The sequence below is a fragment of the Muscardinus avellanarius genome, assembly GCF_963383645.1.
Source record: "Muscardinus avellanarius genome assembly, chromosome: 3".
In the NCBI taxonomy this organism is placed as follows: Eukaryota; Metazoa; Chordata; class Mammalia; order Rodentia; family Gliridae; genus Muscardinus; species Muscardinus avellanarius.
In genome coordinates, this window is record NC_137788.1 from 120,747,709 (window position 1) to 120,771,210 (window position 23,502).

Sequence of the window (23,502 nt, forward strand, 5' to 3'; positions counted from 1 at the left end):
TTGAAATCAGAAAATATATATCTTCTAGCTTTGTTCTTTTTCAAGATCGTTTTGGGTACCTAGAGTCCATATTCCATATTAGGATAGATTTTTTTCTGAAAAATAAATATATAAATACATGATAGTTTCACCTAAAATAGAAAAAAATATTCTCTGGTAAGAAAGAAAGCAAAAAGAAATATTGAAATGTTATCTTTAAGTCATCAAAAGCTTGGTATCAGACAAATGAAACTGTTATGTGAGATTATCATTTTTTTTATTATTTTTTTTAATTTATTTTTTATTGGTGCAATGTATTCATACATTATAGTGGTATAAAGAAAATACTTTTGTAGACATACATGCACATATCGCCCAGTTAGCCCCTACCCGATCCCCACCCCATTCCCTCCCCATCCCTCCTTCCCATGCTTGGCTTAGTGGTTGACATCTAGTATTATAGCAATTTATACAATATTAACATTGATAATCTCACATAACAGTTTCATTTGTCTGGTACCAAACTCTTGATGACTTAAAGATAACATTTCAATATTTCTTTTTGCTTTCTTTCTTACCAGAGAATATTTTTTTTCTTTTTTTTTTAGGTAAAACTATCATACATTTATTTATTTATTTTTCAGAAAAAATCTATCCTGATATGGAATATGGACTCTAGATACCCAAAACAATCTCAAAGAAGAACAAAGCTAGAAGATATATATTTTCTGATTTCAAACCATATAAAGCTACAATAATTGAAACAGTGTAGTGCTGTTCTAAAGGCAGATATATAAACCATTGGAGCTAAATAAAAGCCTAGAGATAAATTCTTCCATACATTGTCAAGTTATTTTTGACAAGGTTTCCATGAACTTTTGGTGGAGGAAATACTAGTCTTTTAACTAAATATTGTTGAAAAATAATAATTACATGGAAAAGAATAAAATTGGACCCTTACTTAACACATATACAAATATTAACTCAAAATAGATAAAAGACCTAAATATAAAGCTTAATACTATAAGCTTTTAGAAGAAAATCTGGGTCATAAAACCTCACAACATTGAAATTGGAAGTGATTTCTTGGATATGATTTCAATGGCACAGGCAACAAAAGGGTAAATAAACTCCCTAAAAAATAAAAAAAATATTGTATATCCAAAGACAATGTAAACAGAGTTAAAAGTTACTGATCCTCTTCCAAGAGTTCCTCCTATGACCCATTTCTCCCTAACTCTCACATATTAGGGAAAGCATCTGATTTCTTATTTTTTGTGCCTGACTAATCTCACTTAGCATAATGTCCTCCAGTTCCATCCATTTCCCTGAAAATGATGTAATTGCTGCAGTGTTTTTATCATAAATGGATGTTGAATTTTATCAAATGCTTTTTCAGCATCTATTGAGATGATCATGTGGTTTTTGTCTTTGATTCTGTTTATATGATGAATTACATGGATTGATTTTCGTATATTGAACCAGCCTTGCATCCCTGGGATGAACCCTACCTGGTCATGGTGAATGATTTTCTTGATGTGGTTTTGAATGCGTGTTGCTAGTATTTTGTTTAATAGTTTTGCATCCAAGTTCATCAGAGATATAGGCCTGTAGTTTTCCTTCCTTGAACTGTCTTTATTCGGTTTGGGTATTAGTGTGATGTTGGCTTCATAGAATGTATTTGGGAGAGTCCCGGTTTTTTCTATTTCCCGAAATAGTTTGAGTAGTATTGGGATTAGTTCTCCTATAAAGGTTTTATAGAATTCACTTGGGAAACCATCTGGTCCTGGGCTTTTCTTTGATGGTAAGCTCTTTATTGCTATTTCAATCTCTTTGATTGTTATTGGTTGGTTTAAGTGTTCTATATCTTCTTGACTCAGTTTAGGAAGGTTGTATTTATCTAGGAAGTTGTCGATTTCCTCCAGATTTTCCATTTTGTTGCAGTATAGTTTTTCAAAGTAGTTTCTGATAATCCTCTGGATTTCTACGCTGTCAGTAGTAATGTCTCCTTTTTCATCCCTTATCTTCATAATTTGGGTTGATTCTCTCTTTTTTTTAGTTAGGTTGGCTAGTGGTTTATCGATCTTGTTAATTTTTTCAAGAAACCAGCTTTTGGTTTTGTTGATTTTATGTATTGTTTTTTATTCTCTATTTCATTAATTTCTGCTCTAATTTTAATAATTTCCCGTCTTCTGCTGGCTTTGGGGTTCAATTGTTCCTGCTTTTCAAGGGCTTTGAGGTGTGTCATAAGGCTATTTATTTGAAGATTTTCTGTTTTTCTTATGTGAGCACTCAGTGCTATAAATTTTCCTCTTAATACTGCCTTCAAAGTGTCCCAGAGGTTTTGATATGTTGTTTCTTTATTTTCATTTGTTTCTAGAAATTTCTTGATTTCACCTCTTACATCTTCTATGACCCATTCTTCATTCAGAAGTGTGGTGTTCAGTCTCCACATGTTTATGTTGTTTCTCTGGGTCTTCTTATAGTTGATTTCTAGTTTCATTCCATTATGGTCTGAAATGACACAGGGAAGTATGTAACATTTTTAAAATTTGCTAGTGCTCATTTTGTGTCCCAGGATGTGATCTATTTTGGAGAAGGTTCCATGAGCAGCTGAGAAAAATGTAAACTCTGCTGTAGTTGGGTGAAATATTCTATATGTGTCCAACAGGTCCATTTGTTTAATGGTGTTCTTTAGTTCTGAGACATCTTTACTGACCCTTTGTCTGGACGATCGGTCTAGTGTTGTGAGAGGTGTGTTGAAGTCTCCCAGTATTATTGTGTTGGGATTTATGTGTGACTTCATATCACAAAGCGTTTGATTTATGAAAGTAGCTGCCCCTATGTTTGGGGCATAGATGTTGATTATTGTTATTTCCTCTTGCTGGACTATTCCTTTTACCAGTAAGATGTGACCTTCTTTGTCTCTTCTAATAAGTTTGGGTTTGAAGTCTAACTTGTCTGATATCATAGTTGCTAATCCTGCTTGTCTTCGAGTGCCATTAGCATGGATTACCTTGCTCCAGCCCTTTACCTTGAGTTTGTTCCTATCTTTACTTGTAAGGTGTGTTTCTTGTAAGCAGCAGATGGATGGATTCTGGCTTTTAATCCATTTTGCCACTTTATGTCTTTTTATTGGGGAGTTGAGGCCGTTTACATTCAGTGTGATTATAGAGAGATAATTTTTAATTCCCAACATGTTAAGATCTTATTTCTGTTTAAGATACTGTTTATTCTTCTTTGCTTAGTTGTCTGCTGGATGGGAATTCTTGTTTCTTTGGTTCTGGCGTGTATTACCCATTTCCTCTTTGCAGTTAATCTCCTTGAGTATTTTCTCTAGCGCTGGTTTTGAAGACATAAATTCCTTCAGTTGCTGTTTGTCATGGAAGCTTCTTATTTCCCCATCTAATTTGATGGATAGTTTTGCTGGGTAGGAAATTTTTGGCTGGAAGTTGTTTTCCTTCAGAGTTTGGAATATGTTACTCCAAGCCCTTCTGGCTTTCATAACTTGGTTTGGGAAGTCTGGAGTGATTCTAATTGGTTTGCCTCTGTATGTCACGTGGCCTTTTGTTTTTGTTGCCTTTAAGATTCTCTCCTTGGCTTCCACATTAGTCATTTTGACAATTATGTGGCGTGGGGATCCTCTTCTCTGATCCTGTCTAAAGGGAGTTCTATAAGTTTCCTGGATCTGTGTATCGACCTCTTGCTCTATGTTTGGAAAATTTTCTGCTATTACTTCCTTGAAGAGATTGTTGATCCCTTTGGTTTCACCTTCTTTTCCCTCCTCTATTCCAATTATTCTTAGGTTAGCTCTCTTGAAATGGGCCCATATTTCTTCAATGTCAGATTCCTGCTGTCGGGTTTTTTTTTCTAAATTAGAAACTATGCGTTCATTTTTAGAATGATCATCTTCTAGGAGCGAGATTCTATTCTCCATGTGTTCTAATCGGTTGTTTGTGCTTTGAATTGAGGCCTTTACTTCATTAATTGCATCCTTTATCTCTTTTTGACTCTCTCTAAATTCTTCTCGAAAGTCCTCTATTATTTCTAAAGTTATTTTCCTAATTTGATCTTCTAGAGATCTTTGGGTTTCTGTGTTATCAGATTCTGATGGTGTGGGGTTGTTGGCATTCACTGCTCCGTTGTTATTTCTCTTTCCCATGATTTTGGAAGTTTGTGCCTTCTCTGGGTTCTTCCCTGAGTCACTACAAGTTCACTTAAGATGCTCTGGATCTCGTGTCTGTGGTATCTCATTCACCACTACTCCTTAACTGGGTTGTATCACAAAGTCTCAGACCCAGGGAGTCAGTTAAGGCTGCTTAGACCGTGGGGAGTGCCAAGTTGGGCGTTCTCCAGTGGGGAGTTGTGACTATGGTATGATATCTCTGCCACTGCCACTCCCCCACTGGGCTGCACTGCTAAAATCTCCGACCCAGGGAGACTATCTGCGCAAGTCCCTGGGAGTGCAGTACTGGGATTTCTCCCCTAGGGGCCACAATTTGACTCACGGTTATTGAGTGCGCTGATGGAGCTGTAGTGAACTCGGTGGATCGTGGAAGGTCGGGAGGAGCATCACAAGGAGGGAGGACGGACGGCTCACTCCAATGAGGTTTGCTTTCCCATGGACTTATTTATTTTTTCACCACAGAAATGGCCTCCACCTTCAGCCCCCGAGAATGTAAACTGTCCAAGAAAGAAGGGCAGAGCTATGGTTTCTTCCTGAGAATCGAGAAGGACACGGACGGCCATCTGGTGCGGGTGGTTGAGAAGGGCAGCCCGGCAGAGAAGGCGGGCCTCCGGGATGGAGACAGGGTCCTCAGGGTCAACGGCATCTTTGTGGACAAGAAAGACCACATGCAGGTGGGCGAGGCATTCGAGATCTTGGGGACTCTCCTCCGCCAGGTCTCTGTCCTCTATGATTTGATTTGGGGGATCAGCGGAATGAGTCCTTTCCTGGTTGCTACGGGCAAGGATTCATCATTATACTTTATGTTGGCCAACTGAGTCCCCTACAATTAGCCAATAACGGTAAAAATTATTATATTTGTTATTATTATTATTATTATTTTTTTTTTTGGTGGTGCTGGGATTCCTGGAAACCCTTCTGCCTCTGGGCTACACTCCCAGACCTATTTTTATACTTTTTTTATTTGGAAACAGGGTCTCTTAAGTCAGCGAGGCTGGCTTCGAACCTGCGTGATCCTCCTGCCTCAGCCTCCCAAGCGCGGGGATTACAAGCGTGCGCCACCACGCCCGGCAAAATTATTATATTTGAATCATGTCTAGGCTGACATACATTGCGTTTGCTATAGGTAAGGAACTAGGCTAGGAAACTTCACATTCATAATCTTGTTAAATCCTTATCACAGCTGGGCAGTAATTGAGATACCAGAGGGCTTCTGATACTGGAGGAGGAACCCCAATGGAAGCAGGGAGGTGGTCGAGGGGCGGGATGAAGAGGGAGGGTCAACGAAGGCAGCCCTTCCATCCACATTGTGTAGGTATGGGAGAATACCAACGCGGTCTCAATGCCCGGTACAGGAAGGGAGCCGGGGGAAAGCCCTCCAGGTGCCGTGTGCACGGATGTCACTATTACTCTGAACTGCATTATGATGTGAGACGGTAATGCACCAATAAAAGAATAAAAAAAAAGTCAGCAGAGCCAAGCACTGTGGCTCTTGCCTGTAGCCCCAGCTACTCGGGAGGTTGAGATAGGAGGAAGGATCGCTTGAGTCCAGGAGTTCAAAGCCAGCCAGGCAGCATAGTGAGACCCTTGTCTCAAAGGCAAAAACAAAAACAAACAAAAAGCCCCCAAACAAACAAAAAACAGCCGAGCGTGGTGGCGCACCCTTGTAATCCCCGCACTTGGGAGGCGGAGACAGGAGGATTGCGCAGGTTCGAAGCCAGCCTTGCTGGCTTAAGAGACCCTCTTTCCAAATTAAAAAAAATATATAATATAGGTCTTGGAGTGTAGCCCGGAGGTAGAAGGGTTTCCAGGAACCCTAGTAGCACCAAAAAAAAAAAAAAAAGAAAAAAAAAGAAAAATAGGACTGGGGGTGTCACTTGGAGGTAGAATGACCCTGGCTTCCATTCCTAGTACCACAATAAATAAATAAATAAATAAATAAATAAATAAATAAATACCAAATATATATAATTTCACCCATAGGCGAAAGCCTAGTTAAACTTGGTTATTATATGTTCATTTTTCCCAAAGACGTGACTAATGAGCTTTGTTCACTTGGAACATTTAATCCTGAGTGCCTTAGCACCTTTTTGGACGCCCATTTCTCTTTCTGTGAGTGGCTCTGAATGTCTTCTCTCTACCTTATTGAAAGATAAGAGCTTTTTCTATATTAAGGAAAATTGACCCTTTAAAAAAATCCTCATCACAGCCCCCTAAGGTACATGCTGTCCGAGATGAGGAAGCCAAGCGTGGCTGCCTGGCTTGCCACCCTGGGGTGGCCACACGCGGGTGGGTGTGCCTTACTCTTTCTGCCCCATTCCTTTTCAAACTCCCCAGGCAACTTGGGGGATGGTGTGCTGTAGGCTGGCATTCACCTCTAGAGAGGACCAGTCCTTTTAGGGGCTCTCTAGATTCCAACAGCACCAGGGCCAGGCGGATCTGGCCGGGCTTGGGAGCGTGGGGGAGGAGAGCGGGGTGTCAGGGCAGCTCTGCGCCCGAGGGTGAGCGGTGCTGGCTGAGGGCGGGGTGTTAGGTGAGGCTGTCCCCCTGCCGCCCTCACCCCTGTGTCTCCATCTTCTTCTTAGGTGGTGGATCTGGTCAGAAAGAGCGGGAATTCTGTGACTTTGCTCGTTCTGGATGGGGATTCCTATGAGAAGGCCGTGACGAAGCAGGTAGACTTCAAAGAGCTGGTTGACAGCCAGAGGGAGCCGGGCCCCAGTAAGGAGAAGCCGTTCCCTGCCACCGAGGCCGGGGAGGCGTGGGCCCAGCCGCGGCTCTGCTACCTGGTGAAGGAGGGAAACAGCTACGGCTTCTCTCTGAAAACTGTTCAAGGTGAGCTGGGGGCGCAGACAACCGCCTTCTAGAAGAAACATGTTGTTATTGGCTAATGTTTTTTTTTTTTTCTGGTGGTACTAAGGACTGAACCTGGGGCACTCTACCACTGAGCTACACCCCCAGGCCTCTCCCCCTCCTTTTTTCCTTTGGTCATAGGAATTAAACCCAGGGCATTCTTCCTCCAAGCTATACCCTCAGTTCTGTTTCTTTCTTTATTAATTTTTTTTATTCTGTGGTACTGGGGATTGAGCCCAGGGGCATTCTACCTCTGAGCTATCTGCCCAGCCTTATTTTATTTTTATTTTGAAATAGCGTCTTGCTAGGTTGATAAAAGTCTCAATACTTGCTAAGGCTGTCCTCAAACCTGCAGTCCTCCTGTTTCAGATTCCCAGGTACTAGGATTATAAGCATGCACCCCTACACCTGGCCCCCAGTCCTTTTATTAAAAAAATTTTTTTTTTGTGGTACTGGGGTAGAACCCAGGGGCATTCTACCTCCAAGCTACATTCCCAGCCCTATTTTTATATTCTTTATTTTGAAACCAGGTCTCACTGAATTGCAAAGGGCCTCACTAAGTAGCTGAGGCTGTCCTTGAACCGTGATTTTCCTGTCTCAGCCTCCCAAATGCTGGGATTACAAGCATGTGCCTCCAAACCTGGCTTCAAAATCATTTTTAAATTTTGAAACAGTTTCACTGAGTTGCTGAGGTGGGCCTTGAAACTGTGATCCTTCTGTCTCAGCCTCCCAAGTATGGGGATCACAGGTATGCATTGCCACGCCAGCCAGGCTTAATGGGTTTTCTTTTTTGACTATTTTTCAGTTGCTATATAGCTAGCCCACAGCAGCTAGCTATATAGCTAGTGCCCCCCCCCCTTGCACTTTCTCTTCCCTGGCACAGTTGTGCAAGGTGGACTGTTGGACCTGACGGCCCCCAGGAAGTGCCCCCCCCAGGAATCACTCACAGGCAGAAGTCGATGCAATTTGCAAGAGGTTTATTTGGCCAGCACGCTGGGGTCGCCCGCAAAGAAGAGGGAGGCGACCCCCAGTAACAGAAGCTTGCAGCTTTTATACTCTTAAAACACAAAAGTACAGTTAACATTAAGCATTAGGTGTCTCATTGTCATTGGTTCTTACTTCTGACCTTTACTAGGATTGGGTAGTTTATCAGGTATTATTCTTTTTGGCACTTAGCAACAGTTGCAGCTAGCAACAGTTTCTTCCGTGGGCCAGTTCCTGGAACACAGGGAAGTAAAGTCCCAGCAAGGGAAAGTCCCAGTACCTTTAAACAGGGGCACTGGGGCGGAAAGATCCAAATGCTGGGGCGGTTAGGGTGCTGGGGTCCTACAGGACCAGCCTGTGGGACAGCAGCGAGGGTGTGGAGGGACACTGGGCATTCTTGTTCCTGTGTTTGTCGGGCTGGCCTTCAAGGCCAGCACTGGAGGACTGATGCTTTGTTCCTTTTTTCTAGCTGCCTTAGGGTAGAGGTGGAGGAAGGCACGAAATCAGGAGGTTCCTCATGGCAGCCACCTTTGAATAAGTTGCATTGCTCGGAAGGCACAGGCGCGCTGTCTGCCAGTCAACATGTTCTTTAGTACCTATGGGTGTGGGGTGTGTCAGACACAGGACCAGTTGCTCAGGATCCTGCAAAAGCCTCTGCCCTCCTGTGACTTTTTTTTTTTTTTTTTTTTTTTGGTGGTACTGGGGTTCCTGGAAGCCCTTCTACCTCCGGGCTACACTCCCAGACCTATTTTGTATTTTATTTGGAAACAGGGTCTCACTAAGTGGCTGAGAGCCTCACTAAGTAGCTGAAGCTGGCTTCGAACCCGTGTGATCCTCCCGTCTCAGCCTCCCAAGCGCGGGAATTACAAGCGTGCACCACCACGCCCAGCAGGGAGACTGTATTTCAAAGCAACAAAAATAAAAATAAAAAGGGCTGGGTGTGGAGCTCAGAGGCAAAATGCCCTGGGGTTCAATCCTTGATACCACAAAAAAGAAAAAAAAAATTAAAAAGCTTCCTCAGCCGTGGCTCTACCTCAACTATCCTGAGATGTATCCCAGGCCTCTAGGATTGTGGAGAAACTGATCATAGGTCTATTTTCATAATTTTGGAGGTGAAAAATTATGAAAAACTATTTTCATACTTTCAAATAATTTCATAATTTGGCTAGAGTCCAGTAATGGCTTCCCTGGGGTGCTGGCTTGAGTTTGAGGGGCTTAACATCTCTGGTGTTGCCCTGCCCGTGCTCGTTCTGGTGTTGGAGAGCCACTGGTCATAATTTGGTAAGTGGTAAAAGAGCAGGCTAATGATAAATTTAAAATTCTCTCCAGGGCTTACTTATCCTGTAGCAAGAAGTAAAAACTAGCTATGAGAGTCTTCATCAAGTTTGCCAAGTTATTGGACACAGTAGGATAGATGGCCAAAAGGAGATTAGCATTACTTAGATGTCTACTACTGTCAGAAAAATGGTAAAAAAATCATAACTCCAATTCTACTCATTTGGCTCTTATGCTAATATACATGGTGAATGGTTTATGTAGATATATTTATTTATTTATTTATTTTTCTGTACTGGGGATGGAATCCAGAGGCATTCTACCTCCAAGCTACACCCCCAGCCCTATATTTTATTCTTTATTTTTTCCCCCTTTTTTTGGTGCTGGGGATGGAACCCAGAGGCCTTCTACCTCTGGCCTACACTCCCAGGCCTATTTTCTATTTTATTTGGAAACAGGGTTTCACTGAGTTGCTGAGAGCCTCACTAAGTAGCTGAGGCTGGCTTCCAACCTGCGTGATCCTCCTGAATCAGCCTCCCAAGCGCTGGGATTACAAGCGGGCGCCACCAGCCTGGCTTTATTCTTTATTTTGAAATGGGGTCTCACTAAGTTGCAGCGGGCCTTACTAAGTAGCTGAGGCTGGCTGTGGACAGCGATCCTCCTGTCTCAGGCTCCCAAGTACTGGGATCACAAGTGTGCATTCCCACACCCGACTTTATGAAGAAAATATTTTCTTGGCAAATATACAGGGGACAGGAGAAATGTGAAATGTTTAAGGAAGCAGGGTTTAAGTTACTCTTATCCTTTACAAGTAATTTATACAGCCATATAAAGGTAGTCTTTGCCTCCACCGAATAGTGGTGTCTTGGAAGGATCAAGAGCATTTCCATAGTATTTAAATCACACCCCCTTAGCGCATGCGTACTTTCTCTCCCTGGCTGTGGCCCTGTTATTCTGCCTCAGTGGGCTTTCCTGGCTCCCCGGGAAGTCCTGCGTGCTGACAGCACTAATTAGTGAGGAGAGTGCAGAGCAGGACGGGATTTCAAATTCTAGAAGTGCCAGGGAAGGGCGTATGAGAAGACCATGCGGGCACGTCTTGGCACTTTCTGGTTCACGAGGCCAAAGCCACCTGAGAGTCCTTACTTGCGTTTAGTTGGGCTCAGAAATTCTCCTCAAACCAGTGAGCACCTGCCGAGGAACAGCTGTGTCCAACTCTGTGCCAGGAGCTGGAACTCGGAGTCTAGATCAGAAGGGTTGCGTTGAGCCGGGCGTGGTGGTGAACGCTTGTAATCCCCGCGCTTGGGAGGCTGAGACAGGAGGATCACACGGGTTCGAAGCCAGCCTCAGCTACTTAGTGAGACCCTGTTTCCAAATAAAATATAAAATAGGTCTGGGAGTATAGCCCGGAGGTAGAAAGCCTCTGGGTTCCACCTCCAGTAACACACACACACACACACACACACACACACACACACACACACACACAAAGAAGGGTTGCATTAGCTCTAAAATGAGAAGTTCTCATTTCACTGCTGGCGGTTCATCTGTGCAATGGTGTTCACCCCTGTCTTACAGGGAAAAGGGGCGTGTACATCACAGATGTAACACCGCAGGGTGTGGCTATGAAAGCGGGCGTGCTGGCTGAAGACCACCTGCTCGAAGTCAATGGAGAGAACGTGGAGAACGCCAGCCACGAGGAAGTGGTGGAAAAGGTAGACCGAGCGTTTCGCTCCCTCTCGTGGGAAGGGACTGTAGACGTAGGGTCTGGGGTGAGTTTGTGATGGAGGAATGTCCAGTTGAGTTGCCCCTTTGATTGATTGATTGATTGATTTTTATTTTTTTGGTGGTACTGGGGTTCCTAGAAGCCCTTCTACCTCCGGGTTACACTCCCAGACCTATTTTATATTTTATTTGGAAACAGGGTCTCTTAAGCCAGCGTGGCTGGCTTCAACCTGCGCGATCCTCCTGTCTCTGCCTCCCCAGCGCGGGGATTACGAGCCCCTTTGATTTAAAGGTGCAGAGAGTCGGTGGCAGCATAAGCAGTGTCAATATAGGGATTTGAAGTAAGGCCTTTGTTAGTTTCCCCTCAAGAGGGCTAAAGGGCCACACACTTTGTCTTTGGGATCTTATTTGCACAGTTGCTGCAACTTATTTACAGTTTTCCTTTCTAAGATTTCAGTGACCTGTGGTCAAACACAGCCTGAAAATATTACATGGAAAATGCCAGAAATACACAGGTCGTGAGTTTTAAGTAACTTATTATAAGGCATTGTTATATTGGTTCCGCTATTTATTGTTGATCACTTACTATGCCTGATTTATAAATGAAACCTTAGCATAGGTATGAATATATGTATAGGTTCAAATAAAAACCCCTAGTACATGTAGGGTTTAGTACCATCTGCTCTTTCCAGATAAGTGACTAGGGGGTGGGTGGTGGTGTGGTGTGTACAGGATGGAAATGTTGGACAAAGGATGATTTATGACCTGGGCAGGGCGTGTGGGGTGGCACAAAATTTCATCATACTACTCAGAATGGTACACAGTCTAAAATTTGAGTTATTTCTGAAATTCTCCATTTAATACATTTTTTTTATGGTTGACTGTGGGCAGCTAAAACCACAGAAGGGGAAACTATGGATAGCGGGGGACCATATAGTATAGTTACTCATGAAAGGTCCCTGGCACACTAAAACATTCTTGAGGTTGTCCTTTGAGGTCACGTGAGACCTTGGAAATTGACTAACCTTTTCTCTTGGTAAAATGAGATTTTTCTTTTTCTTTTTTTTTTCTTTCTTTCTTTCTTTCTTTTTCTTTTCTTTTTTGCACTGGGGGATTGAGGCATTCTATCTCTGAGTAGAATTCTACCGCTGGTGTACCCCTAGCCTTTTTAAAATTTTTGTTTTGAAGCTAGGTGTGGTGCTGCAGGCTTGTAATCCCCATACTTGGTTGTGAGGTTGAGACAGGATTGCAGGCTCGCAGCCAGCTTCAGCAACTTAGTGAGGCCCTCTGCAGCTTAGTGAGATCCTGTTTCAAAATAAAGAAATAGGGCTGGGGGTGTAGCTCGGAGGCGAAATGTCCCTGAGTTTCATCCCTAGTACCACACACACATACAAAAAGAATTTTTTTTTTTGGTGGTACTGGGGTTCCTGGAAGCCCTTCTACCTCCGGGCTACACTCCCAGACCTATTTTTACATTTTTATTTGGAAACAGGGTCTCCTAAGCCAGCGCGCGGGGCTGGCTTCGAACCTGCGCGATCCTCCTGTTTCTGCCTCCCAAGCGCGGGGATTACAAGCGTGCGCCACCACGCCCGGCCTAAGTTTTTGTTTTGAAACAGGGTCTTGCTGGCTGCTGGGAGCTCGCTAAGCTCCTGAGGCTACTCTTGAACCTGCAATCCTCCTGTCTCTCAAGCACTGGGATTACCAGCATGCGCCACCACGTCAGACCTGGAATGGCCTTCCAAAGTTAACCTTTTCAGTCCAGTCGCTGGTTCTGCCCTTCACCTATACACCTTTCTGGGTTTTCTGAATTCCACCTCTCACTTGGACTCAGTATCTGTGTGGGTGAGGTCAGATTCAACAAAGAGAAAAACAGTAACTGGTTGTAGAAAAAAGTCTAAGAGTTTAAGTGCAGCCCCTGCACCCCACATCTTCTGTTGATGGTGGAGACCTCTTCTGTTGATGGTGGAGACGTCTTCTGTTGATGGTGGTGATGTCTTCTGTTGCTGGTGGAGACCTCTTCTGTTGATGGCGGAGCCGTCTTCTGTTGATGGCGGAGACGTCTTCTGTTGATGGTGGTGATGTCTTCTGTTGATGGCGGAGCCGTCTTCTGTTGATGGTGGAGCCGTCTTCTGTTGATGGCGGAGACGTCTTCTGTTGCTGGTGGAGACGTCTGTCTCTTTGCAGGATTGTTCTCACACGTCAGCTTTGTTTGTGGGGGTTGACATCACTCATCTAAGTGTGTGGTTGCAGGTGAAGAAGTCGGGAAGCCATGTCATGTTCCTGCTCGTGGACAAAGAAACTGACAAGCGCCACAGTGAACAGAAGATACCATTCAAGAGGGAGACGGCCAGCCTGAAGCTGCTGCCTCACCAGCCCCGAGTGGTGGAGATGAAGAAGGGCAGCAATGGCTACGGATTCTATCTGAAGGCAGGCCCGGGACAGAAGGGTGAGCGCGAGAGCTGGGCCCACCTGCCCCAGGGATACATGGGATGGCAAGGGACTGAAGTACGGCTGTCAGGCTGTAGGCCCAGTATTGGGAAGCCAAAGTTTCCATTGCAAAATGATAAAGCAGAGTTGGGATGTAGCCAATGATATACTGATAAATTAGCTCTCTGAACAAAGACCTAATTTTTAGCCTTTGTTGATTTTTTTTTTTTTTTGTACTGGGGATAGAACCCAAGGGCATTCTATTTCTGAGCTATCCCTCCCATCCCTGTTTTATTCTTTATTTTGAAACAGGGTCTAAGTTGCTGAGGCTGGCCGCAAACTTGCAATTCTTCTATCTCAACCTCCCAAGTACTGGGATTACAAGCGTGCTCCTTCGCTGATTTTTGTCATGTAGATACCCCACTGTCTGATTTTGAGCTATCAACATGATGTCCTCAAAGCTGGCAGCTCAAGCATGGTGCTAGGTCAGAGGCAGAGGTGCGGGTCTGGATCTGGGACTTGGAACAGAAGCTGGAGGCCGTCTGCTTCCTTGTAACTTGGAAGAGAACAAACGTCCTTTTAGGGAACTGGAATACATGTGGGTTCGGGTCAGGTATGGTGGTGCAGGCCTGGAATTCCAGGACTCAGGAGGATCAGGGGCTCAAAGCCAGCCTCAGCAACTTAGTGTTTCAAAATAAAAAGATAAAAAGGGAGATGGAATTTGGAGCTAGAATGCTTCTGGGTGCCATCGCCATTACCAATTTTTTAAAAAGGCTGGAAAGAGAGAAGGGAATTTCAATGCCAGGAGCCTGGATTGGGCTCTATAGGGAGCTAACAGCTTTCCGAGTAGTGTGAAGAAGAATACTAAGCCTCCAATGTCTTGGGACTTTACACATCTCAGTTGTTCCTAACAAATCTGCAAGAGGAATTGCTGAAACTGAAGGCTGGGAGAAGATGCAGGAATCACGTGAGGTTAAAAGGCTGCGCGGGTCAGTGAACATTCCCTTGCGGGGGACCGACTCATCGGGGCGGATCTGAAGGCAGTTTTGGTCTGGGGAAGGGCGAGCAGGGAGGTGCTGGAGTCCCGTGGGTGGGACCCTGGGCAGGGACTGACACAAACTGCATCCCAAGTGGAGGAAATGGGACTAGAGAAGAACTAGAGGAAAACGCCATCTTAAACACTAAGGTGGGGCGACACCGGGTGCGTGCTGAGGGAGACTGGGGTGCCACGCGTTGGGGACTGGGGTGCTGGTGCCCTTGACAGGTGACCAAGAGGAGAGGCTTTGGGTGGGGGACGGGCAGAGATATTTGGTTTGCTTGTATCCATTTGAAGAATCTAGGAGCTAGCTCCTTAGGACACCCAGCAGTGAGCTGTCAAACAGTGGGAGGGGGAAAAAAAGTGTGAGATGGGGCTGATGAAGACTGATGAAGACCCATGTGGGCGCAATGACTTCCGGGCTGACCTGACCGCCCGACCTGCTCCTAAACGCCAGAGCTTTCAGGCTTCCAGAGCTCTGAAGTCTTTTGCTCCTCATTCTTCCCTTTCCCTTTTTTTCTTTTTTTTGGTACTGGGGGTGGAACCCAGAGGCTTTCTACCTCCGGGCTACACTCCCAGACCTATTTTTATACTTTATTTGGAAACAGGGTCTCACTAAGTTGCTGAGAGCCTCACTAAGTAGCTGAGGCTGGCTTCGAACCTGTGTGATCCTCCTGTCTCAGCCTCCCAAGTGCGGGGATTACAAGCGTGCGCCACCATGCCCGGCTTCCTTCCCCTTTTTTAAATGGCTTAGTTTCTACATACATTTATGAACAAATGTATGGCCAGTGACTTCCCGATAACTTGCTGGTTTGAGGCCAGCTTCAGCAACTTAGTGAGGCCCTCAGCAACTTAGTGAGACCCTGTTTCAAAATAAAACTGGGCTAAGCGTGTAGCTCAGAGAACACCCCTGGTACACAAGTGCGCACGCGCGCGCACACACACACAGAATGTCAGACACTATTTAGTAACATCTAGATTCTTTTCATTTTTCAGTTCTGGGGATTGAACCCAGGGACACTGTAGCTCGAGCTATACACTAACCCCTCCCCCCTTTTTTGGTACCAGGGGACTGAACCCTCTGGGTTAGGATTCTACCTCTAGTTACACCCCAACCCTATTTTATTTTTGTTTTGCAATGGGGTCTCACCAGGTTGATGAGTTTCATTACTTGCTGAGATTGTCCCTGCAACAAGTGTCCTATCTTGGCCTCCTAAGCACTCAGATTACAGGCATGGACCACCTTGCCTGGCTCCAGCCCTTTTTTTTAAAAATTATAAGTTGCTGAGGGCCTTGCTAAATTGCTAAGGCTGGTCTCAAACCTGCAATCCTCCTGTCTCAGCCTCCCAAGTACTGGGATTACAGGAGTGCATCACCATGCCCCCTTCCCCCAATACCACGATGCTCACTCCCTTAAGACCCCTCCGTTGTTAATGGCTGGGGCTGTTCCCATAGTGTTACTGTTCTGAGGAAACAGACCCAGGCAGTGAGGCTTACAGGCTTCTTGGGGGGAGGGTGTGAGCAGTTCCCAGCATACCATTTGAATCTATTTCTTTTCTTTTTTGTTTTTGATACTAAGAATTGAGCCAGGAAGCATTCTACCTTCAAGCTATGCCCCAAGCCCAATTTCTATTTATTTGAAACAAGGTCTCACTAGGTTACTGAAAGCCTCACTAAATTGCTGAGGCTGACTGAACCTGCGATCCTCCTGACTCAGCCTCCCAAGTACTGAGATTACAAGTATGCACCACCACGCCTGGCTTTTGTCTCTTTTCGTCAGGGCTTTGGACTGTAGTAGGAATCTCAGTGGTTGTCTAGGGACTCCTCTGACAATCTCATTTCTTATGGGGGGAGAGTAGGTCAGATCATCAAGGACGTAGATTCTGGAGGTCCAGCAGAGGCGGCTGGCTTGAGGAACAACGACCTGGTAGTGGCCGTCAACGGCGAGTGCGTGGAGACCCTGGACCATGACAGCGTGGTGGCAATGATTGGGAAGGGTGGCGATCAGACTGTGCTGCTGGTGGTGGACAAAGAGACAGATAACCTGTTCAGACTGGTGAGTAACACAGGCAGTGGGTTCCCGCCTTGGGTGGGGCCTTAGGCTCAGGCCCAACACTCTGGGCTCCTGTTCTTCAAACTGGAAGGGGTGTAACAACCCTCAAGAAGGCTGAATTGAGGGTGGATCCAACTAGTGCTGACCAGCGAAGGCAGAGTGATTACTAAATGTGTTTAAAGTCTTTGGACTTAAGATTTGGATGGAATTTTCAAAGAAAGAGCAGAACTACTTGTAGGATCCAAGATGATGAATGGAGGAGCCTAGAATAGACAGATGTAGCCCTAATTTCGCCAAGTGGGGGGGGGGGGACAACTGGAGCTTAAGTTCCATACAATTTATGCAGAAGCCTAGAAAAGATCACTAAAGCTTGTAGCCCTTAGCAAATGAAGGGAACAGAAACAGATTGACTAAGTTCTATCAAACTAACTTTACTCCCTCCTAACTATGATTATAGCAGCTACTATTTGCACGTTTTGAGGTAGCTCAGAGGTAGGACCTCCATCACCCACACCCCCACATTTGGACAGTGACATGGAAAGCATATCTAATATACTTTCAGAGGACTTAGAACAGTGGCGGATAATTACCTGGCAGGAGGATATAATTAATATTCAAAATACATGGAACAGAAAAATAGATTATAAATAGGAATACATTTCAAGTATTAGTCTTACAAATTAAAATCTATGAATACAAAATGCTGAGGCCTGCCTTAGTGACCTGCTTCAGTGATACTCCCTCTTTAACTACTCCCCCTTCCCCCTAAAAAAAGACACTTTAAAGTTACATTAATCAAGGGACGGGCAGGGCGCGGGGCTCGGTGGTGAAGCACTTGTGTAGAATGTGTGGGGCCCCGCTGAGCCCCAGCACCACACCGTGTTACACTGACACTTGGCTTCTGGAGGGAATCACGTGACCGTGCTGACTTGGTCAGACACGCTCGGAACTACTAGTTCATGTGACCTGGGGCGAGTTCCCTTTCTGTGCCTGTCTCCTTAGTTGTAAGACGGGGTAAGTTACTGTGAAGGCTGGCTCGTTATGAGAGTGAATATTTAGAGGATGTGGGACAGTGTCTCACATACATAAATGTTATGTTTGTTACATCAATATTCTGTCCAGTCCCGAGAACCTCACTTTAAGAGAGCCCATGCCGAGAAAGTCGCCAGGGAGGAGATTCTGGAACCTGGGCTATGGAGTACTCAGTTTGCACAAGCACAGGCTTTAGAGAAGAAAGGCCATCTTAGGTAGTGAGTTCCAAGAGATTTGAGAGTAGATTGCTTGAGGTGTTCTGTGGCACGCAGCTGGATCAAATACAGGAGCTCTCAACTTCTGGATAGAATGAGCCATTCCTGCAGGGTGCTGAGCGCTCGCTTGGTAGACGCCAAGTGGAAGGCCATCAGCAGGACACTGCCCGGGTTGCTGTAAAGGGATTGGGCCCTCGGGTGCTTTCCAGCGCCCTTGATCTTATGGCAGAATGATCAGGGAATGATGTCAATGTAATCTTTTCTATTTTCATTAATGTAAGAGACAACTTTGCTCTCACAAGGGGCTGCTCTGCCCCCAAGAAAGGCCATAGTGAGTGGAAGTGAATCTTGGAGAGAGAAGAGCGTATATATATCCAACGTCTGTAACAGTTCCCCACACATCCTATAAGTCAAACATGAAATGAATAGAAACTCCTTAGGGTTTAAACCTCAGTGCTACTGTACTTTGCCTCGACATGGCATGTAATGAATCACTTCGATAATTTCCCACATTTTTATAAAGAGATTCCGGTGTGGAACATTTCCAAGGGTTATCAGAGAAGGGTCTGCAGTTCGGTGAATTAACTGGGTAACTAGGCTCAGCTCCGGTGCTCCTCTGTTAGAAAGGAAGATGTGATCTTGTGGTTAGTAAAACAGATAAATAACCCGAGGACTGAAAATCTAATTTTAGCCAGGCTGCCGCAGTGTGATACGGGGTGAGCTGACGCCGCGCTCACCTGCAGCAGCTTGACTTCCTGGACACTGCGGGCAGTGCTCAAGCCATTAATCCAGCTCCATACCACACCGAACCTACACACTAACCCTCTATTAAAAAAAAATCATAAAGCCAGGAGTGGTGGCGCACGCTTGTAATCCCTGTGCTTGGGAGGCAGAGACAGGAGGATCGCGCTAGTTCGGAGCCAGCCTCGCTGGCTTAAGAGACCCTGTTTCCAAATTAAAAAATATAAAATAGGTCTGGGAGTGTAGCCCGGCAGTAGATGGGCTTCCAAGAACCCCAGTACCACAAAAAAAAAAAAAAAATCATGTTTCCTGTTCTTGGCTTTAAGACCATCATCTTTTTCTTTGTGTGGATGGTCTAGGAGTTGAGATGGATTAGAAGTAGATATGGTAAGGAGTTTGGCATGACAGAGTGCCTGCTCGTGGTTACAACCATAAACAGTAAAATAAACTGGGCGTGGTGGCGCACCCTTGTAATCCCCGCGCTTGGGAGGCGGAGACAGGAGGATCACGCAGGTTTGTAGCCAGCCTTGCTGGCTTAGGAGACCCTGTTTCCAAATTTAAAAAAATATAAAAAATAGGTCTGGGAGTGTAGTCCGGTGGTAGAAGGGTTTCCAGGAACCCCAGTACCACAAAAACAAAACAAAACAGTAAAATAGAGGACAGCACGGGGACGGGCTGGAATTTACCTTTGTTTAATATATGAGCACATCTCCCAATTATTCCTGTATATGAGCTGGACTGTTCTGATCTTTGAATCTTCACAGCATGTCTTGTTTTACTTTCTCTAAAGTGTTTAAGAAGCTCTGAGGCGTGATATTCCAGGCCTATAATCCCAGCGCTTGGGAGGCTGAGACAAGAGGATTGCAGGTTCGAAGCCAGTCTCAGCAGCTTAGTGAGGCTCTCAGCAACTACTTAGTGACACCCTGTTCCCAAATAAAATATAAAAATGGGTTTACATTTAAAAAATGTAGCCTGGAGGTAGAGGCCCCTGGGTTCCATCCCCAGTAACACACACACACACACACACACACACACACACACTTTCTCTCTCTCTCTAGCTGTTTCCTGAAGGGTGGGGCCAAGAGACCCTACTTTGTGTGAGATACTGGGCCAGTGGCTCAGATGTTGCTTCCTGTGGGGGATTGTGCAAGGACTATTCAGTGACTTATCTATCATGGAGTTAGAAGAAACTAACCAGCTGTTCTTTTTTTCTTTTTTTCTGCTGGTGATCAAATTCAGGCCAAATGTTCTACTGCTGGGCTATGACCCCCCCCCCCCCCCGCCAAACCTAGCTATTTGCAACTGTTAAATATCCTTTTGATCCCTTTATAGAATTCTACACAGCTTTTATGTAAATATGTCTCTGTAATGTGCATATTATTTTATAACCAAACTCAATTTTCTTTTATACCTTTCCTGGCTGGGATTACTAGAGAAATTTTGTAGACTCTAATTAGATAGGTTCAGAAGAGTGGAACATAGAGATGCCTTATAAATTAAACCAGTACATTTAAGAAAGTATAACTACTCATACTTACACCTTTTTTCCTTTTATTTCCAAAAGGCTCATTTTTCTCCATTTCTTTACTATCAAAGTCAAAACATGCCTAATGGTTCTGTGGAGGCGGCTCCAACCCTTCCGCCTATGGAGACCTCAAGCTCGGGTCCTGTAGAGGAAGGAGATCATAAACCTAAACTCTGCAGGCTGATTAAAGATGAAAACGGCTATGGCTTTCACCTCAACGCGATTCGGGGTCTGCCGGGCTCATTTGTCAAAGAGGTACAGTAGCTCCAGCAGCTCAGTGAACACAGCTACGATGATGGTTTCATTTTCTCCCACCCAATGATGGCTTAGTAAGAAACTTACACTGAAGGCCTGTGTCTCACTTGGGTTCAGATACTCTGTGGTCCTGTACCCTTTAAGTTAGCCATATCATATGCTCCTCTTTGGTTTCCCAAACACCTGCTCCATCTAGTCTCTCTAGACACTTTCAAATCAAATAAATGGCTGGGCGTGGTGGCGCATGCTTGTAATCCTAGTACTTGGGAGGCTGAGACAGGAGGATCGCACAGGTTCGAAGCCAGCCTCAACTACTTAGTGAGGCTCTCAGCGACTTAGTGAGACCCTGTTTCCAAATAAAGTATAAAATAGGTCTGGGAGTATAGCCCAGAGGTACAAAAGCCCCTGGGTTCCACCCCAGTACCACCAAAAAAAAAAAAAAAAAAATCAAATAAATGGTTAGTTGACATGACTCTAGGTGACGGTCACTGCCAGTGCTGACTGGGAGTGACACCTGTTTGCACCTGTGCATTGGGCACAGTGCCCTTACTTTGTAGGGACTGACAGCACTCATGCTGGGGGTAAAGGAAGAGGACCTATGAGACGGAATGCCCTCAGCCCAGAAGACATATGCTATGGTAGGCTGGCCATTTGTAACACCATGCTTTTGAGTATGGGAATTGTAGTTTTCCTAAGTAGAAAGCATTTTTAACCTTTCTTAACTTCTGAACCTCAAGGAGAAATACCGAGGTTAACACATTCTCCAGCTCTTCCGAAAGGCAGCTAGGCCCATGTACTCATTCCCACGTTTAGAATTGGTGCCGTGGCCTCGGTTCACAGGTCCAGAAGGGTGGCCCTGCCGACGCCGCCGGGCTGGAGGATGAGGACGTCCTCATCGAAGTGAATGGGGCCAATGTGCTGGACGAGCCCTACGAGACGGTGGTGGACAGGATCCAGGCGAGCGGGAAGCACGTCACACTCTTGGTGTGCGGAAAGAAGGCCTATGATTACTTCCAAGCGAAGAAAGTCCCCATTGTGGCCTCCATGGCTGATCCACTGGAAGCCTGCCCTGATTCCGGAGAAGACACAGCAGTGGACTCAGACCATGACTTGCCCGTGGCAAAAGAACGAGTGAGTGGGGATGCGCTTCCTGGTGATGTCTTACCAGAGTATGGAACAGCCCCTAAGTAAACCTCACGTCTGTGTCTGCCTAGGCTTTCACATCTTAGAAAATGATAACATATAGATTAACTAACAGGCTGGGTGTGGCAATGCACACTTGTAATCCCAGGGCTTGGGAAGCTGAGATAGAAGCACAGGTTCAAAGCCAGCCTCAGCTACTTAATGGGGCCCTCTGCAACTTAGACCATTTCAAAATAAGGGATGAAAAATAGGGCTGGGAGCCCAGTGTGGTGGCACATGCTTGCACTCCCAGTACTTGGGAGGTTGAGACAGGAGGGTCGAAAGTTTGAGGCCAGCCTCATCTACTTAGGTGAGACCCTCCACAACTTAGTGAGACCCTGTTTCAAAATGAACAAAAATAAGGCCAGGGGTGTAACTCGGAGGTCGAATGCCCCTGGGTTTATTTATTTTTTTGTGGGTCTAGGGATGAAACCCAGGGGCATTAGACTCCCAAGCTACACCCCCCTGCCCTATTTTTTATTCTTTATTTTATAACAGGGTCTTACTAAGTTGCAGAGGGCCTCACCAAGTAGCTGAGGCTGTCTGCGAACCGCAATCCTCCTCTCAGCCTCCCAAATGCTGGGATTACAAGCGTGCGCCACCATGCCCGGCTTTGCTCCTGGGTTAACCCCCCCCACCAGTACTGCAAAAAAAAAAAAAAGTTATTGTCTGGGAGAGGAGGCAGTATAAGGACAAATTTATTATTTTCATAGCATGCTATTGACAGCTATTATCCAGACATATCAAGAAATAAAGGTTTTTTTGCCCGGCATGGTGGCGTATGGTTGTAATCCCAGCATTTGGGAGGCAGAGACTGGAGGATCGCATTTCATGGACAGCCTCAGCTACTTAGTGAGGCTCCTTGCAATTTAGACCTGTTTCAAAAACACAGAATAAAAAATTAGGGTTGGGGTGTCACTCAGAGGTAGAATGCCCCTGGGTTTCATCCCCAATACTGCAAAACAAAACAAACAAAAAAGAAATAAAGGTTTGTAAAAATCGTAATGGCGCACAGCTGTAATCCGTATACTCGGAGTCTGAGACAGACTGCAGGTTCGAGATCAGCCTCAGAAACTTATCAAGTCCCTCAGCAACCTGGCAAGACTCTTCTTCAAAATAAAAGGGTAGCTGGGCGTGGTGGCACATGCTTGTAATCCCAGAGCTTGGGAGTCTGAGACAGGAGGATCGCGCAGGTTTGAAGCCAGCCTCAGCTACTTAGGCTCTCAGCAACTTAGTGAGACCCTGTTTCCAAATAAAGTATAAAATAGGTCTGGGAGTGTAGCCCAGAGGTAGAAAGCCCCTGGGTCCCACCAAATAAATAATAAATAAATAAATAAATAAATAAAAAATAAAAGGGCTAGGAGTGTAGCTCAGAGACAGAATGCCCCTAGGTTTAATCCCCAGTACCCACCCTCAAAAAAAAAAAAAAAAAATTCAAGGGAGACTGCAGGAAGAACCTGACTTGGGCTGTCTAGTACACATTCTGGTTCTGTTGCCGAGTGTAGGCTTCCCATCCCCTGTCTTTGGTGACTCCCCTTGCTATGTCAAGCAGGTGTAGAATAGAGCATCCTTCTCCTGATGCTCACACTGTATCACTTGTCAATCCTTTTTCTCGTGCGCAGGCACACAGCACAGCTTCACATTCCAGTTCTGAAGACACAGTGATGTGATAAGAATAGTCACTCTGGCTGAGAGGATGCCTACTCAGCACTCAGAAACTGCTTTCTCCAGGAATGAGCCGCCGCCCACTTGCTGTTAAGAAGTGCTCTGGAACCGTGCATCGTGTGTGACTGTCTTCTGCTGTTGCGGCTGCTAGCGCAGATGGCTTATTTATGTTCAACTTGGGAAGATGTAAGACAGGAGCCAGATTCTTGTTATGTGATTTCTTCCAAGCTTCAACTTGTTATTTCTCTGAATGATATCTCTAAGTTCCTTGAGCACCAAAAATAATTCATAAATCCGTATGTACGAGTTGTTAATTAAAATGTCTGAGCAGCTAAGCCTATTAAAATTTCACTTTTATAAGTTGTGGTTACTAGA

General features: G+C 45.2%; 1 protein-coding gene across 2 annotated transcripts; it reads left to right on the forward strand.

Annotated features, from left to right (window-relative positions):
* Positions 1–4,629: 4,629 nt before the first annotated feature.
* On the forward strand, positions 4,630–23,132 carry PDZK1 (PDZ domain containing 1; the record flags this gene model as incomplete). Of its 2 annotated transcripts, XM_080693308.1 has the most annotated exons (8): positions 4,630–4,839; positions 6,751–6,997; positions 10,850–10,986; positions 13,247–13,442; positions 16,319–16,515; positions 20,065–20,280; positions 21,121–21,411; positions 23,085–23,132. In XM_080693308.1, 8 exons carry the CDS (start codon positions 4,630–4,632, stop codon positions 23,130–23,132), a joined length of 1,542 nt encoding a protein of 513 aa, XP_080549434.1. The 2 variants fall into 2 exon arrangements, with proteins under 2 accessions (XP_080549434.1, XP_080549435.1); XM_080693309.1 differs by lacking the exons at positions 10,850–10,986; positions 13,247–13,442.
* Between the last annotated feature and the right edge of the window lie 370 nt (positions 23,133–23,502).